General features: G+C 38.9%; 1 protein-coding gene and 1 long non-coding RNA gene across 13 annotated transcripts; both read right to left on the bottom strand.

The window, feature by feature from the left end:
- Positions 1 to 11,238: 11,238 nt before the first annotated feature.
- Positions 11,239 to 16,838, bottom strand: LOC112294351 (uncharacterized). 12 transcript variants are annotated; one of them, XM_090243951.1, is made up of 8 exons: positions 16,131 to 16,838; positions 15,826 to 15,863; positions 15,179 to 15,516; positions 13,784 to 14,942; positions 13,377 to 13,578; positions 13,043 to 13,149; positions 11,953 to 12,624; positions 11,284 to 11,585 (listed from the first exon to the last, which is right to left on the bottom strand). In XM_090243951.1, exons 4-6 carry the CDS (start codon positions 13,837 to 13,839, stop codon positions 13,048 to 13,050), a joined length of 360 nt encoding a protein of 119 aa, XP_090100077.1. In that variant the 5' UTR covers positions 13,840 to 14,942; positions 15,179 to 15,516; positions 15,826 to 15,863; positions 16,131 to 16,838; the 3' UTR covers positions 11,284 to 11,585; positions 11,953 to 12,624; positions 13,043 to 13,047. The 12 variants fall into 12 exon arrangements, with proteins under 12 accessions (XP_090100078.1, XP_090100077.1, XP_090100076.1 ...); XM_090243952.1 differs by having other exon boundaries at positions 11,239 to 11,585; positions 11,953 to 12,133; positions 12,448 to 12,624; ... (1 more) ...; positions 15,179 to 16,017; positions 16,188 to 16,838; XM_090243950.1 differs by having other exon boundaries at positions 15,179 to 16,028; positions 16,188 to 16,838.
- Positions 16,839 to 16,882: 44 nt separating this feature from the next.
- On the bottom strand, positions 16,883 to 18,055 carry LOC149987499 (uncharacterized). Its single transcript, XR_016498063.1, has 2 exons — positions 17,755 to 18,055; positions 16,883 to 17,393 (listed from the first exon to the last, which is right to left on the bottom strand). It is a non-coding gene; the product is annotated as an uncharacterized LOC149987499 (long non-coding RNA).
- Positions 18,056 to 18,456: the final 401 nt, after the last annotated feature.

The following is an 18,456-nucleotide window of genomic DNA, read 5'->3' as shown; positions in this document are numbered from 1 at the left end:
AAATAACTACTTATTCTACAATTATAAATAATCTTGGAGTATTTTTTTTTATCTTATGATTTACTGAGAATTTAGTGTCAGCCAAAAGTCCATCACTTTTTCAAGGCAAGTTCTCTTTTCTCTAACAATGACTCTACCTTCAATTCTATCTTATAATTAACAATATCATTTTTTAATCTAATCTACTTCATTTTTACTAATATATGGACTTTATAAGACAATAGAAGTATTTTTATTGCCTAAAAAATAAAAAAATTTAACCAATTTTATCTATTAACTATTAAGACAAGGAATATAGATCAAGAAGCTTTTATAAAAAGCTTTTGTAATTGTCTTGACTTATTATTGAACTAAGATGATAGAATATTTAATCTAAAATCATTTTTATTCATATTTTTACCATATAATTGTATTACAATACTAGAATACAATACATTCATGAATTACATATAAGTTGATAAACCATTTGTATGTAATTTTGAAATAACCTAAGATTATAGGATGTTAGGGACATAGTTCTTAAAACCTTCTAAATAGAAGTTTCTAGAACCTTCTAAAAAATAAGCCTCTAGAATCTTCTAGAAGCTTTCTAGTTAATAGAAGTTGCTTGAGAAGCTTCCTAAGTAGGAGTATATATTAGGATCAAGGCTGAAGAGTTCTTCAGTTTCAACAACACATTTCTTGGAGTTTTAATTTACATCTCTAGTGTTGTTCTTATACTCATCTATTTGATCTAGTTCTTGCTCATTCTTCTTGAACTTCTTGTTAGATTTTGAAATTATATTTTGTGTCCATGATAGTTTGTCGAGACTACACTTACCTGAGATATCAGAGTTAGTTTCTTTCTTATTAAAGCATGGATTACTCCTCTGCTTGAAGGTGTATTAATATTTTAGAGGTTGCGGATTATCTTCCTCTAAACTGATACTTCTTCTGTTACAATATTGGAGTCTTATTCTTCTTGGAGAAAGTGGATTACTCCTCTTCTAGAAGCTCTTAAGGTGTTTTAAAGGTTGCAGAGTGCCTTCCTCTTAACCAATATTGTCTTCTTGTAGAGTCATTCATCTCTTCTTTTGAAGACGTGTTTCAAAAGAAGAATGCTCATATGCTACCGGAACACCGGCCATATGATTGCGCCATAGACTTACAAGAAGAAGCACAACTGCCTTTTGGTCCAATCTACAATCTATCGCAAATAGAGTTGGTACAGCTACAAAAGTATATCGATGAGAATCTAGCCAAGAACTTCATCCGTCATTCAAAATCGTTAGTTGGAACACCCATCTTATTTGTGAAGAAGAAAGATGGCTTGTTGTGGATATGCATGGACTATCGAGGCCTCAATAAGGTAACAAAGAAGAATCATTATCCATTATCCTTGATTTGTAGTCTCTTAGAATAATTTGAAGTACAAAGATCTTTATAAAAATTGATCTAAGGGGAGCTTACAATCTCGTACAAATCAAAGAAGGAGATGAGTAGAAGATAACGTTGTCGTGTTGTAACACGAGTATACAGTGAAAATAAAAAAAAAAAAAGAGAATTTTATTAATATTCAGTTACCTCGAATATTGGGAGCATCGACCAACTCCAGCACAAATACTGAGTGGTCAGGTTCAGTCACCCCGTTACAATCAGCCGGGGCATACTGAAATGCTCCATTCGATTCTAATAACGGGAGTTAGCAGGATGAGAAGGACCAATTCACACGATGGGTTTGAAGAGCCAATTGGATCCAATTTCGAGAATCCAATCAGGGTCCTCTTACCCAATATGAGACCTGTATTGGTGGGGCAACCCAATGCAGTCTAGTTACGGGAAAATCCGGGTCTTACTACGGGCCTCAGCCAGTTTGACGCGAAGACCAATTTGACCCAATTACGCGAGCATCCAGGTTACTATGGGCATCTTATCCAATATGGGACCTGAATTGGTCGGGCGACTCAATGTGGTCCCGATTACGGGGTTTCGATTCTGTTTTGGGCTGTCCTGTTCTCTGTGTCGTTTCAGGGAACGTTGTTTACGGTAAATGGATCTCTTAAAGGTAAAAACGGAGGAGAAGGCCTTGATGACGTGAGCCAATTTCGGATCTAAGCTCTGACGGCGGGAGCCAATTCCGGATCTAAGATGGAAGATTGAAGAAATTCAGAGGATAAGGTTAGGAGAGAATATAGTTTTAGGGAGGGAGGTTTTTTTCGGGGGAATCGGGGGGGAGCTAGTTTTCAAGCTTTTGCAAGGTTACTAGTTTGGTTTTTCATTGGAGGTTTTTGAAGATCAAGGGAATTAGAGAGAGGAGCTTCATGCTTCGGGTCGGGGAAGGAAAGACATAGAATTTGGATTTTTCTTCTTTGTAGAGTTTTGGGAAGACTGAGGCAATCGCTGCTGAAGTCAGTGTTGTAATGGTGAATCGGGATTTTTAATGAAGTGGGTTTGAATACTCTTGACTGTTTTGTAAAATCGAGTTACGTCTCTGATTGAAGGATTAAAAAGGTGTCTATAGGATTGAGTATGTGGAGTGAATGAAATTTATTGGGTTAATCTAACATGACAGTCAGTGGATACAAGATCGTAAGTACAAAGGGGTATTGAAGATTAACAGTTTGGGTTGTTCAGGGTTTTCTGTAACGTCTACAGACCTACCGGCTGGGACAAAAGAAAAAGACTTCGACAAGCAGTCGAAGAACATCCGTATAGATTTACGGTACATTGTTGCAGTCGTTTATATTCTAGGAGTCAAAAATTGATAGACTACTTGACTATCGGCGAATCTCCATACTACCTTCTACAGCCAAACGCCCGGCGCATTCTCGAGCAGGAAAGCACGTAAGACGACATAAGTGGTGAACCCGACGTGAAAGCTTGAGGTGGGAGGTATTGGATTTCGGTTGATTTTATCTTTATTTTTATGGAAAACGAAAATAAAAATTTTGAAGGATTTTTGGGAGAAGTTTCTGGTGGGGAGCCTTCTAAAGGACAAAGTATGCACATGGATCCGTCTATTGCTAGTTTGTTTCAAGCCTTCTCATTGTCAATGCAGCAACAGCAAAGCAATGATCGAAAGGAAACTTTGGCAACCAAAGCATTGCAAGCAGTGGTCAATAAAATTGATCAATTTGATGGGAAGAATATTTTAAGGTATTTAAGATGTTATGTTCGTGAAATGGAATTAAATCGAGTTTCTGAGAAGAAAATGGTTGCACTATTTGGACTTGCCACGATACTGGAGATAAGGGACCACATTACATCGATTACGGATCGTTGTGGGAATTCATGGGAGGATTTTTTACATGCATTGAAAGACGAATATTTCTTAGAAGATGCTGATCGCGTTACTAAGAAGCTGTTTCTGGGATGGATTGAACGGCCCAATAAGAATTTGCAAGCAACAGAGCTACTAAGGGAATTTGAGAGGCAGTACTCTCAATTATCGAAGGTAGAAAAATTGACATTGGAGCCGAATAAAGTTGATCTATTTCTTCAAGCTGCTAATGGAGAATTGCAAGAGAAATTAGAACCCCTTCTTGAAGACAAAGAAGAAGATGAAGGATTGACAACAAAGTGGAAGAACGTTGAAGATGCGGTGGGGTTGCTTACAAAAAAAGAAAGGAGGAAGGATAGGAGCAATATTCCGAAAACAGTACAAGCACCCAAAGCTCCAGTACGTACAACACCACCGACAATGCCTACAGTTCAACCTTCGACATCCTTGTCAAAGAAAGCAGATATGGGTATGGAAGAAATTATACGAGGAATGCGAGATCTTCAAATCAAATTGACAAGACTTGAAGAGAATACTTCTATAAACAATTCGAAGAATGTTTCAAAACAAGGATATGTACAAAGATGCATTTGGTGTGATGATGCTTCATACACTAGAAAAGATTGCAATGAATTTAATAATATGATACGGTAGGGAATTATTTACTGAAAAGATGGGAAGATAGCATTGAAAGATAGGGAGGATCTTCTTCAAACCAATTTTGGCAAGGGAGGAATGAGAGCATTGGTTCAAGATTACTTAAAAGAGCATGAAACAGTAGTACGAGAAAGTGCAAGTTATGGTGTTAGAGTAGATGATGAAATTGGTGGAAGTACGGAAACTAGTGAGTTTTGGGCTTCTGCCGTTTCTACAATGCAAGAAGGGAAATTACCTCGAGAAGCGTTATTGAGAACTGCAACTACAATACGAGGAAGAACAGGTTGGGAGGATCCTGTTGAGTCTCTTTCAGTTCATGCATATATTGCTAAGAGCCAACATGAAGCTTTGATGGAAGAAAAAAGATGAGGAAATTTTGATGATATTAGAGAAGGAAATTCTTTTAAGAGGCAAACTCGAGGAGACAAGGCTCAGGAGGCAGCTTCACAAGAATTGCCTGTAAAGGATACCTCAGCATCATTGGGAGAAAAAACAACGGAGACAAAAGATAAGGGCAAATCAATTGCTTATAAGCTACTTTCTGACATTGAAGCGGCAACAAATTTGAAAGGGGTGTTGGAAGAACGTATATTAAACGCTAAGGTGGAATTCACATTAAAAGAAGTCTTGGGAATTGCAAAGAAGGAGTTTCATGATGTTATCATTGACAGCATTAAGCGAAAGAGGCAATTAATGAGCGAAACTGGAATGAGACATGCTATTGATGCAAGATTATGTAGAGATGAAGAAGAGGTTGATATTGGTTACAAGCAACCAACAAATGAAAAGAATGGGTATAATCAACGAGTATGTTTCGAAGATTTTAGTGATAAGGAAATGGAAACTTTGAGCCATTATACTCGAAAGCATTGGGCAAGGACAACTACTGAGGTATTGGTGAAGGTAGGAGATATAGAAGAACCAATAGTTGCTTTGGTGGACCATGGTTCTGAAATAAATCTCATGTCTAAAGATTTTTATAAGAAGCAAAAATGGCCAATTGATATGGAACATGGATGGGCAATACGAGCAGCTTATAACACACGAGGCAAATTATATGGAGCTTGTCCAGATGTCAAAATTCGGATTGGGGATGTTGCGACGGAGCAACATTTCTTCGTTCAAGATACAACGTCTTATCCGTTGATTTTAGGACAACCTTATATCATGGCAACACGGATGGAAACAAAGGTACTTGACGATGGTTCTGCTTATGCAAGGGTACGGAGCGAAGATGAGAGGAAAGTTGTACAATTTCTAACAGTACCTCCTAACCATGAACGGAATCGAGATAGGTTGAGGGAGAAACCATTGCCAAAGATTGTTGAAGGATTTAAGGATTTTGGGGAGGTACCACTATAAAGCGAGATTATGGAGGTACAAAAGAGGAGGTACTCTCGCGAGATGAAGGTGCCTTTGATGCGAGTTTTATTGGTATATTGGAGAATGGAAATATTATGTATAAGAAAGTTGATGATTTTAAAAGAAAAGAAAGAAAAAGATTATATGATATTGAAGGACAATTACGCAAGATAGGTACATTGCAAGATGATGAGAGGATTTTGGGTGTTTATGAAGAAAATGGGTTGGAAGATTCATTGGAATTGATTACATGTATTGGGTTAGGGGATAATGATAAGATTGTTGAGATTCATTCGAGAGAGGTTTATACCATGCTTGAATCTTTTCAAGCACCAGAAGTCACAGTAGAGACGAGATATAAAACGGCAGATAAGAAGGTAAAGCCTGTTGCCGGACCATTACCAGAGGATTCTAAAGAACAAATGGGAGAAGCATCAAAAGAAGCAAGTTTAAGAGATCCAATGAGTATTGGACATCAGTTTACTGAAGAGACTTTTGAAGAATTGAAGATTGGTTCTGATGGTTCTTTATTACCGGAGGAAATTACTTGCTTCAAAAAGATGTTGGCTAAATAAGGTAGATCGTTTGCCTTTGAATCTCATGAAATTGGGTGTGTGGATCCAAATATTATAACACCTATAGTTATCTTCACTGTACCGCATGTACCTTGGAATCTAAGACCGATTCCAGTACCGAGGGCACATTTACCTAAATTGGTTGAACAATTAAAAGAAAAGATAAAGATGAAAATATTAGAACCTTCATTTGTGCTGTATTCTAGTCGATGGTTTACGGTACCTAAGAAGAATGGATCACTACAGTTTATTCAAGATATGCAGCCGGTGAATGCTGTAACTGTCAGGAATGCAGGAATTGGACCTATTGTGGATGAATTTGCTGAGGCGTTTGCTGGAAGGGCGATCTATTCAATGGGTGATTTGTATTCAGGTTATGATCAATTTCAACTTGTCGAAGGAAGTAGAGATATGACAATGATGAGGACACCGCTTGGATTGGTTAGAATGTGCACTCTTCCTCAATGCGTGACCAACTCAGTTGCGCATATGATGAATGGGATGAATAAGGTATTGAGAGATTTTATTCCGGAAAAGACTATGCCTTTTCTAGATGATGTTCCTATAAAAGGGTGCAGAGAAGGAGACAAGGATGAAACTTTAGATACGAGGGGGTGTCGCAGATATGTTGTTGATCATATACAAGATTGTGAAAAGATTTTAACTCGGCTTGGAGAAGTTCATCTTACATTATCGGGTATGAAGTCCGTATTTGGAGTACGAGAGGTTGTAATTGTTGGACATTTATGCGGATCTTACGGAAGAAAACAAGATCCGACTAAAGTTGATGCAATTGGAAGGATGAAAGAGGATTGTGGTTCTTTAACAGAGGTTCGCAGGTTTTTGGGTGCATGTGTATTTTATCGAATCTGGATCCCTCATTTTGCTCACATAGCAGATCCATTATATGAACTGTTATGCAAGGGTTACCGATTTGAATGGGAAGAAAGGCATATTCAGGCAATGCAAAGATTGAAGAAATTATTGATGTCACCTCCAATATTGAGGAAGGTTGATTATAAGTGCAATAGACTAGTGATTCTTACTGTAGACGCTAGTCCAATTGCCGTTGGATGGGCTGTGGATCAAGATGATTCGAATGGGAGTAGATTTGCAGTTCGATTTGGGGCTAAAGTTTTAAGTATTCGTCAGCGTGCATATTCGCAAGTCAAAAGAGAACTTTGGGGAGTCGTTTCGGCTATGAAAGCTGAAAAGGACTATTTGATTGGGGCAGTAGTAGTAATTGAAACAGATTGCTTGCCATTGCTTGGAATGATTATTAACTGTTCAACGCCAGATATTGCAATGTTGAGATGGATTGCTTATATTAAGTCACTAAATCCAGAATTTAAGCATATCACTGGAAAGGACAATTTAGTAGCAGACATGCTATCTCGAGCAAGATACGAGAGGGATGACGAAATGGTTGAAGACATTGATGATGTCGGATTGAAATTCTATTCAATATCAAATCTCAACAGAGAAGACAAGCTATTTCTTGAAGAATCTTATGAAGGAGAATTATTGGATATTGGTCATTATTTGAATACCTTGTCTAAGCAGGGAAATTGGTCTACAGAAAAATTCAAACAAATAAGAAAAAAAGCATATGGATTTTTACTTCGAGATGGATTCTTATGGAAGAGACCGAAGAAAGGAATTGGGATGCCACAACGAGTGATAGGCAAAAGGGAAGAAAAACTAAAATTATTAAAGGAGTTTCATGATAGTTTATGGGCAGGGCATAGAGGAATCTGGGCTACTTTTGCTAAACTCAAGGAACGATATTGGTGGAAAAATATGTATCAAGATGTGCTCTCATTTGTAGAGTCATGTGAAATCTGTCAATCGTATTTTAATATCCGACATCGAGATGGTCTTCATCCTACGTATCCTTTGGCTATTCATTTTAAATGGGTTGTTGATTTGGTTATTATGCCGGTTGGGTTATGGCAGATGAGATATTTGGTTTTAGCTCGTGAAGATTTATCAAATCAAGTAGAAGGAAGAGCATTGAGAACAAAATCTACAGAGGGGATTTGTAGGTTTTTGCTTGAAGATGTCATTTGCCATTACGGGTGCGTAGGAAAAATCACTGCAGATCGTGGAGAATTAAATGCACAAGAAGCTTGTAAGTTCTTTGAAAAATGTGGAGTTAAACTATCACTGACTACTGCTTATAATCCGGAAGGGAATGCAAAAAGCGAACGCGGTCACCCACCGATTGTGAAAGCATTGATTAAAGCTTGTAATGGGAAAGTTAAAGAGTGGCCACGGCTTTTGTCATTTGCATTATGGGCTGATCGAACAACACATAGTTCGGTGACAGGATATATGCCAGTAGAACTTATGACAGGTCAAAAACTAATTATGCCGATTGAAGAAAAGGTACTTACTTGGAGTATGCTACCATGGGAAGATGGATTGTCAAGAGAAGAACTTCTGGCTATTAGGATTCGACAATTGGAGCAAAGAACGGAAGATGTCCAGATAGCATTGGAAAGGTTAAAAAGAGCAAGGTTACAAAACAAGGCACGATTCGATAAGCTACATCGATTGAGACCAAAAGCAATCGAGGAAGGTGACTGGGTACTTGTTTATGACAATAGTCTGGATAATCAACATAGTACTTTGCAGAAATTTTCAAAACGTTGGTTTGGACCATATGTTGTAACAACTGTTCATAATAATGCGACTTACTCATTACGGGAGTTAGATGGTACAAAATTGAAAATACCAATTGCAAGGAAGCAAGTAAAAATATTTAAACGAAGACACGCAGAGATGAATATGGAAGACCTTAATGAAGGTACAGAGATTCCGCAGCAAGACGATGAAAGTGATTTGGATAATGAAGGTGACGAAGACGAACTGGACAAAGACATAGGGGATATATTCTGAATCAAACAGCAATTGGGTAAATTGGTGCATACCGGAGGATGCACAGGTTCAGAGGGGGTGGATGTCATGTTGTAACACGAGTATACAGTGAAAATAAAAAAAAAAAAAAAAAAAAAGGAATTTTATTAATATTCAGTTACCTCGAATATTGGGAGCATCGACCAATTCCAGCGCAAATACTGAGTGGTCAGGTTCAGTCACCCCGTTACAATCAGCCGGGGCATACTGAAATGTTCCATTCGATTCTAATAACGGGAGTTAGCAGGATGAGAAGGACCAATTCACACGATGGGTTTGAAGAGCCAATTGGATCCAATTTCGAGAATCCAATCAGGGTCCTCTTACCCAATATGAGACCTGTATTGGTGGGGCAACCCAATGCAGTCTAGTTACGGGAAAATCCGGGTCTTACTACGGGCCTCAGCCAGTTTGACGCGAAGACCAATTTGACCCAATTACGCGAGCATCCAGGTTACTACGGGCATCTTACCCAATACGGGACCTGAATTGGTCGGGCGACTCAATGTGGTCCCGATTACGGGGTTTCGATTCTGTTTTGGGCTGTCCTGTTCTCTGTGTCGTTTCAGGGAACGTTGTTTACGGTAAATGGATCTCTTAAAGGTAAAAACGGAGGAGAAGGCCTTGATGACGTGAGCCAATTTCGGATCTAAGCTCTGACGGCGGGAGCCAATTCCGGATCTAAGATGGAAGATTGAAGAAATTCAGAGGATAAGGTTAGGAGAGAATATAGTTTTAGGGAGGGAGGTTTTTTTCGGGGGAATCGGGAGGGAGCTAGTTTTCAAGCTTTTGCAAGGTTACTAGTTTGGTTTTTCATTGGAGGTTTTTGAAGATCAAGGGAATTAGAGAGAGGAGCTTCATGCTTCGGGTCGGGGAAGGAAAGACATAGAATTTGGATTTTTCTTCTTTGTAGAGTTTTGGGAAGACTGAGGCAATCGCTGCTGAAGTCAGTGTTGTAATGGTGAATCGGGATTTTTAATGAAGTGGGTTTGAATACTCTTGACTATTTTGTAAAATCGAGTTACATCTGTGATTGAAGGATTAAAAGGGTGTCTATAGGATTGAGTATGCGGAGTGAATGAAATTTATTGGGTTAATCTAACATGACAGTCAGTGGATACAAGATCGTAAGTACAAAGGGGTATTGAAGATTAACAGTTTGGGTTGTTCGGGGTTCTCTGTAACGTCTAGAGACCTACCGGCTGGGGCAAAAAAAAAAAGACTTCGACAAGCAGTCGAAGAGCATCCGTATAGATTTACGGTACATTGTTGCAGTCGTTTATATTCCAGCAGTCAAAAACTGATAGACTGCTTGACTATCGGCGAATCTCCATACTACCTTCTACAGCCAGACGCCCGGCGCGTTCTCGAGCAGGAAAGCACGTAATATGACAACGTTCCATATAAGGTATGGTCATTTTGAGTATAATGTCATGCCTTTTGGTCTTACCAATGCTCTAGCGGTCTTCCAACATATGATGAATGTCATCTTTCGGGAGTACCTTGACGACTTTGTTGTCATCTACTTAGATGATATTCTAATATTCTCTAAAAACGAGGAAGAGTATGAGAAGCATGTTTGTTTGGTCTTGGAGAAGCTACGCATGCAAGGACTATACGCCAAGTTAGAAAAGTGTTTATTTCACCAAACAAAGATGGAGTTTTTGGGATTTATTGCGACTACAGAAGGCTTGAAGATGGACTCCAAGAAGGTGGAAGCAATCGTGTCATGGGAAGTTCCAAAGACGGTTCGAGATGTATAATGCTTTCTTAGTTTTGCTAACTTCTATCGGATCTTCATCAAGAATTATTCTCAAGTTGCTGCTCCTCTCACTTGATTGATATGCAAGGATAAGTTGGAATAGGGACCTCTAACAGAGAAGGCATTTTAAGACCTAAAGACGGCAATTATTACAGCACCAATTTTGGTACATCTAGACTTTATAAAGGCCTTCTATTTAGAAACTGATGCTTCGGATTTTGCTTTAAGAGTTGTACTTTCACAAATGGGTGAAGACAAGAAGCTCCATCTAGTTGCATTCTATTCTCAAAAGTTCTTTGCTGTTGAAATCAATTATGAAATCCACGATAAGAAACTTTTTGCTATAGTGGATTCTTTCCAAGAATGGCATCACTTTCTTAAAAGAGCTACACATGCAGTGACTGTATATATGAATGACAAGAATTTGGAGTATTTCATGTCAGCTCAAGTCTTGAATTGGCGTCAAGCTTGGTGGAATATTTTGCTATCTAAGTTTGATTTTATTATCACATATCAACCTGGAAAGCAGCAAGGACTATCTAATGCCTTATCAAGGAGATCATATCTTGCACCAAAGGCTGAGGAAGCAGCATTTGATCAACAATATACAACATTGTTGAAGCCAAAGAAATTTCGACTTTGTGCTACTATTATACCATTTGTAGATTTGGATCATGAATTCAAATTATAATTTACATCCGTCAGTAACCTAACGGATCATGAATTCAAATATAATTTATAAATTATGTGTAGATTTAGATCATGAATTCACAATACTTCTACTTTCATGCCTTTTTTTAATATTGTAATCATAATGAACTAAAAGAAGTACTCAAATTTATTCATCTATTTAAACTTTAATGCCTTGATATTGGCAAAAAGTTCATGTAACATCTCATTGTAAATATCCTACCTTGTGGCCTATATTTCTATGCTCATATTTTCAATTATTACTAGCATCTAATATTCACCAACAATAATTGCAAGAATTTGTATTATATCATATCCTTCTCATGTGCAGCTCCAAATATTATGTAGCTTTTCCAAGCACCTATTGATGCATTATAAACATCGTAATCATGCATTAATTGCCAATCTTTACATCCTCCACATAAAACTTTACATGGCAAACATAGAATACTTGCAATTGTTGCACATCACCATACACACACCATCTAATGAAAACTCTCTACAACGATTGCCCAAGCCCTCTAACCACACAAGATTTAGACAAATCTTGAACCATGCTATCTTGCCCATATTCCTGAAGATGCTCTTGGATCCGTCCCATCACCTTCCACATATGACACGTCTGCAATCCTTCATCCTAGACTGCTGCGCATGCGCAACATTCAGAGCAATCTCGATCTACACGTTGAGCAAGACAGCGTTAACAACAAGGGTGATTGCGAACTAACCCAGCTTCAGAAGGGCGTCCTTCGAGCTACAGCAACCGGCCATCGGAATCAATGGTAGACCCTTCCAAGAGCTTCGATGACCCTGACACAAATTCTGCTGTCAACGGAGACTTCCGAGCTCCGTATGGACTCTCACATTTCGTTTGCTCCACGTCTGCAGTAGCAGAAGAACCCGCGGATTCTGCAATCCACAATTTCATGTGCACAAAATAAAATGCCTGATCTTGCCAACGCACGTTACACAACCCGTTCATAACCTCATGCAAGCACATTGCGCATTCTGCAGTACAATCTCTCCAGAAAGAAGAGCATTGGCGGCAATGCTTTCAATTTAATCATCCATTTGCCAATTGCGCACACAACACACTCACAACTGCGAAATGAACTGCACTACTAGGCGATCAATTGGGCGATCGATTGGGTGAAATTGCCATATTTTAATAAGAAATCTCACAGATTTTCGCTGGTAAAGAAAAATCACTGCTTAGGAAGGACCTGCCAATTGTAGATAGGGTGTCCTGGTAGGCAGCATCATGATCTACTCCCAGATCAACAATATTTCCCCACCTCTCCCACTCCTGAGATATTTCTCCTTTCTCAGAACAGGAAGCAGACACAACAATGGTGCGCCTTCCTCGTGGATGACTAAGTTGGCTGAAAAGCGTGAAAAGCCTGCGCCCAAGAAACATAGGTACAAAGGCGGCAGACAGTGACGACTGTGAGGAGTGCTGTAGGCAATGGATGTATTCATTTCGCAGAGCACGCTAATGGAAGAAACCTGAATTTTCAACCGGATTTTAATTCATCTGGTCAAACTTGCGGCAGATACATTATGATAAGGGCTGTGTTCAAGGATTTGGAAATGAACTTGAACGGAACATGATGCTTTATGATCGAATGTTCGCCTGCATATATCTAAATTCACTTTATAAACCTCTAGCGTGACGGTCGACTGTCAGCTTGAAGCTGGAGCTCATGGAAATTCGAATCTCATAAACTCGAAGCTCAAATTTGAAAACAATGTACTCAGATTATCGACAGGGTTCTTAGAAGTGTTCATGTTCATTCAAGGGTTACTGCTTTTGCTCACCGCAACTATAGAAGATGTGGACTTTGAAGTGCTCCTATAGTCGTAACTGTCAGGCGTAGTATTTTGTGGCTAATTTTCAAGTCCAATGCAGGGTTTGCAGAAGCCCTCTGCTCAAGCTTTGAGAATTATTATGCAAGTATTTTTCTACTCAATTTGAAACGTTAGTATCACAAGCACAATCAAGCAGCGGAATAGACCTAGAGACATTCTAACAATGATGCATTCTTGGTTGGCTGTACACCTCTTTTCTAACTATGCATCAGGAAATTCTTATGTATTAAAAGATCTGTTGAAGGATCATTTAATTCTAAGAACTATTCGATAACCTTATTACATTGTTTTCAAGTTTGAGCTGGGTCACATTAATAGCTCTCAATGATTTTCGCATAAACGGCGTCACAGATGGTGCATCCTCCATCCTTTTTAAAGTCTTGAGTAGCGAGTTCGTTATGTTGGAAATTATTCTGGGTTTGTTGTTCCTGTGAAGGCTCGATGACCATCGTCTGCCTCCATGTATATTCACATCCGTCAGTAACCTGCGCAAGATATTGAGGTACTTCAATGTATCTGTGTCATTGCAGCAGGTTTCAATAAACATTTTGGATAAAACTGAACAGGATACTCGAAGCTCTTCAATTTGGTACTTATGAGTTAGATAACAACCAAGCAGAAATCTATCAACATGAGAAGCAACTCGTTGCCAGTCCCTTGCCACATTCAACACTGAACAATTCTGCCCACCTGATTCCACATTCAGCAATGAGTTTGGTCAATCCTAAGTTGATCTTCTGCTTCATATCACTTGTCTGATTGATATCCTTTTCCGGACGTCAAGTCTCTTCTGGATCTTGCTGACCAAGTCCATAGTGGGAGAGTTCTGTTGGTCTTTGAAATTTAATGAGAACAGAATCGATACTCTTAATGCCATGGTCTGGAACCTTATTCTGCTTTGAGCCGCAAGAATAGTCAGGCCTTTGAAGTTCAAAAGGAACAGATTGGACTATATCGTAGCTGAAATGCTGGTGACCACTCTTCCTGACTGGAGAGCAAAGCTCGGCAATCAGAATCATATGCATCCTCAGGCTTCAGTTTCTTCCGTAGTATACCTCCCCCTTATGCTCATATCATTGATATCCTCCTGAGGTAGTGCTTTAAAAGGGGCACAGACTTTCAGCGAGTCTTCCTCAACATTGTGCATCCCTTCATTCAGTACAGCATGGTCGTACAAAACGTTTGAAGGGAAGCAGTGGTCTGCTTTTTCATTGTAGGTATAATACTCCGTCTCATCTTCGGCTTTCTCCCTTTCTGTCGGCAACAAATTTGACGATGATCTCCTGGTCTCTGGGGCCTGCTGCAGTTCAGAATATGCTTCTCGCTAATGCTCTAATTTAACTTGTCACGACAGAATTTCAGTATCCTTTCCAAGGCTGCTAAGCGAAGTGGGAGAGCATAATCCTCTGGGTATTGGTCACTAATTTTGTCAGAAACATATCACAAGATGAGTTTTCCCCTCTAAGAATAACTTTGTGGTCAACGCTGCCTTAGCTGCACATCGTACATTACTGCACTATAATGAAATAGAACTCTTCAATATGTACACTCTCATATGGTTGATTACAAAACCAGCCTGAAAAGTATGGCATCTCCTTGACTTGATAAAAGCGGATTACGTATAACGCATGCTAGGGAATCTGGTTCATAGAGTGGAGTACCTGCTGTAATATCTTTCCTAGATACAAGGGAATCATAGACTTCTGGACATATCCTGCAGGGTAAACATGGTTTCATGCTTTTGGAAGCATGTACATTCATATTCACTTGGTAGTGTTTTTGCACTGCTAATCCAGACGCTCTCTAATCTCTTCAGGGCTTATCAAGAACTGCTTAATAACTGCGTGATCTGCGCATTACGTGGTCAATATTAAGATAAAGTTGCGTGGAGGGACACAATTACTGCGGACGCTATAAAAACAAATAAATTTGTTTTTTGTTCACACAATCCATGATGGCTTTCCCTTTCGATTTTTTTTCAGAGAGAGCCTTCTTTTGTACTCTAAGCTCAAATTTTCTACTGCATAATTTTCATCATTGTTTTTCTAGTCAGAACAGACGACTGGAATATAGCAGAATTAGTACCTGTTCGCTGGAGCTTCAAATGGAAAGACATTGATGTATTGTTCCATTGCTGAAGTTGGTTCTACAGTGCCAAACACTTGGAGAGGAATATTAATCGACTGGGTCGGATGAGGGATAGTATTTGCATCCACAGTAGCGCGATCCTCGCTGGCTGGAAAACAGACAAAATTGGAGTCCTCGTTCCCATTGTTAGTCGGCTAAGAAGATTGCCTTTTGATCCTGGAGAATTTTCGGTGCAATGACACCCTGCATCTCGCTTGAGAAATCTTTCCCCCGTAGTCAGGACAGCGATTGTTATTGCAGTATTTTATGCAGCACATAACAATATGTGGGTCGTTCTATTCATGCCAGATGGGAATCACTGTGAGTTGACAAATAGTAAGTGCTTCTCAACGAGAAAATTTTCGACCATAAACCTTCCACTTCAATTCTCTGCTGATGTGTGGTTTGTGTGCATCATGTGACGGAGAAGTTACAGGTATAAATACGCTATAAAGCTGTTGGGTATTGAAATCAAGGAATGACGATAACATAAGTGATTGTTCCTTGACGTCATTTGATGGGGTTCTTCTCTTACAGCGATTCATACAATCTGTGAGGAGAATATGATGGGCTTAAAGTATCTTGTCGTCAGGGGAAAAAGGTACCTTTTGTGACATTTACTTCACCGGTTAGACAGTCCAACCTGCGGTTACAATACCATGTGTCAAAAGAGTCATTGCAGATGCACGACAAAGTCTTTATTTAGACCAACTCGAGGTACTCTAAGTTTGGTGATCATCATTAAGGTTATGCATTGGGCTCGAATTTCCCCCAGAATTAGCAGAACTAAGGTTTTCCTGCACAGCAACTGCTCTCAGTTAATGGGTCTGTTTTCCTTCCCATTTATTATTAACAATACTTCCCAAATGCATTTACCTGCTAAGCCTACATAATGTGCACGGAGACTGACCTATGCGATTGAATTTGCAGGGACAGTAACACGTCATTTGAGCGTGATCCAACTTACTCAAAATATGCATGATTTGTTTCATCATCATCACGTGGAACATCCCATGACACAGAATACTCGCAATTCCACTGTGCAGGAAAAGTGCATTTTTTGCCAACCAACTCGCCATTCCAATCAGGGGATTCATTCCCAAAATCACTGCGATAGACCTTCATTTGCAATGGAGAATAATCGTTAAGAGAAGAGAAAGCTGAATTAATATGCTCTCTCACAACCTCAAAGCCGTCCAATGGCAACTGTAGGTTGTCGAATTTCATAGTTGCAATTTCTCTACTTTCGAGATGAGGGGAAAATCTCAATCGCATCCACAATTTTATCCTTGTATACGTCGATAGTGCCCAAGTTTGTAAGCATTTTCCGATGTTTCAGATCTGCTGGAGAGAACGTACAACTTCTGGATTGACTTGAACCTTTATTTCGCGATCTATCACAGCTGGGGATCTGAATCGATCCAACGTGGTCAAGAGTTGGAAACTCTTCCTTGAAATTGTGAGCTGTTAGAGAATGGTTCGACAGAGCGTTGGAATACCAAGTGGCTGGATTATTTTCGGGACTCTCCAAACCTTTCTTTTGGTCGAATAACTTGCTATCGATTTTGCAAGCGGGCCGATCGTAACTTAGGTCAGGCAAGTAAGGATACTTTGGGGTTTTTTGGTGGTCACTGCTATTGAAACGGGGTTGAAATATTCATATTCTTGACATTCTTCCCGCACTTGACGATCCATGATGTTGAGGAAAGAATCACAAAAATCTAATTTCTGAGGCTTTTGCTTTACATCAAATCGCTAAATGTCGAACTTTGCATTGTGATTCAAGGATTGTGCATGAGTATAATTGAGTTCTCAGTTAATGAAAAGCATGGATTCAATTAAAAAATATTAAAAAAAATTAAAAAAATAGCATTGATTTGTAGATAGCAATTATCATGATTTTCTAACTCTAAAGCCAACAACATACAATTATCTGGCCATGAATAATCCTGCAAGCAAATTCCTTTCATTCATATCCCAATTAGTAGGGCCAACCAAGATCTTGTGCATTCAACTCATGCAGGTTTCACTTGGCATTTGATTGTTGACTGCACTACGATTGCTATTGCCATTGCTTTTACTTGGCTTTTTTGGTCATTCAATTGTAGTCAAGATCAAAGTCTACTACAACATTTGCCATTGATCATTGCCCTGCAGCTCATCATTGCTTCTGCTGCAAAATTATCTAGAAACACTGAGAATAGCACAATCACAGTGACTCATTCACAAAACAATGGATTTCAACATTGCTTCCAATGTTTAGAGTAGAAAGAAGTTATTTAGAAACAAGTTGTAGTGATTACTATAGGTACTGTGAATGAATCATTTCATTCAATAATGGTTTCTCAAACCTAGATTATTTTTTCTTACATTTTTTAGGGAAAGAATAAAGAGGGTTGTGATTGGTGGAACAAATAATTTGTATTATCTTTGCTAACATGTCATTCTTGTAAATAAAAACAATGTTGTTTAATCCAATAATAAAATGTGCAACAATTCTTTAAGGCTTGGGAGTGGAAAATATTAGAATGTACTTTTTGGAACTAGCTTGGACATGGTGAATTCCCATTGCTTTGCCATTGCCCCCCTCACTTTGCCCCACCCCAAGCTGAAGGTGGAGTCCTTCCCGATTGTCTGCCTTCTGGCTCCAGTTGCAGGTCGCCCACTCCAATTCACCACCCACACCCTCCTCGGCTTCTGCCCAAGGGTCTCTTCTAAGCATCTGAAAAGTATAAGAAGAGGAAAAATAGCTATTCATGAGTAACCCCTGGAAGTTATATTCACATCTGATTGGCCAGATTTTGAGTGAGGTCCTGTTTCTCTCGTTTTACCTCCAGCTAATTTTATTGTGTGATGATTTGTCTGACAGAATATCATTAAAATTTTCTAGGTTAGAGACTAGCAAGGCTATTTAATTGGCCCAAGCTTTCACAAATAAAATTTCCTGATCTAATGTATTTTATTGCCACATTGACTGAATAAATAAATAAGAAAAGAAAGATTTCAACTTAAAAAAAAAAATGAAAAATAAAATCTTTGATTTCTGAAAGAATTGCCCCTGGTATGGTTTTTTGAATTTTTTAGGTTTGAATGTTGATCCCTTCTTTTTTCGAGTAATACATTTGAAATTTAAGGAAATTAAATAAATATATAAGAATCTTGTAGTTCACCTTAGGCACCTTTTAGATTCATATTTAGAGATAATATATAACATCATAGAATTTGAAATTTTGATG

The sequence above is a fragment of the Physcomitrium patens genome, chromosome 17, assembly GCF_059467195.1.
Source record: "Physcomitrium patens ecotype Gransden chromosome 17, ASM5946719v1, whole genome shotgun sequence".
NCBI classification, from domain to species: Eukaryota; Viridiplantae; Streptophyta; class Bryopsida; order Funariales; family Funariaceae; genus Physcomitrium; species Physcomitrium patens.
Note: the sequence above shows the minus strand (reverse complement) of the source record. Positions and strands in the feature narration are given on the sequence as shown.

Bases quoted from the DNA above. Each gene is read 5' to 3' on its own strand.
- LOC112294351 (XM_090243947.1), bottom strand. From the start codon at position 16,495: ATGCGATTGAGATTTTCCCCTCATCTCGAAAGTAGAGAAATTGCAACT. The intron at 16,018-16,187 runs GTAAGTTGGATC...GTTGCTGTGCAG, and splicing joins ACAAATCATGCATATTTTGA to GAAAACCTTAGTTCTGCTAA.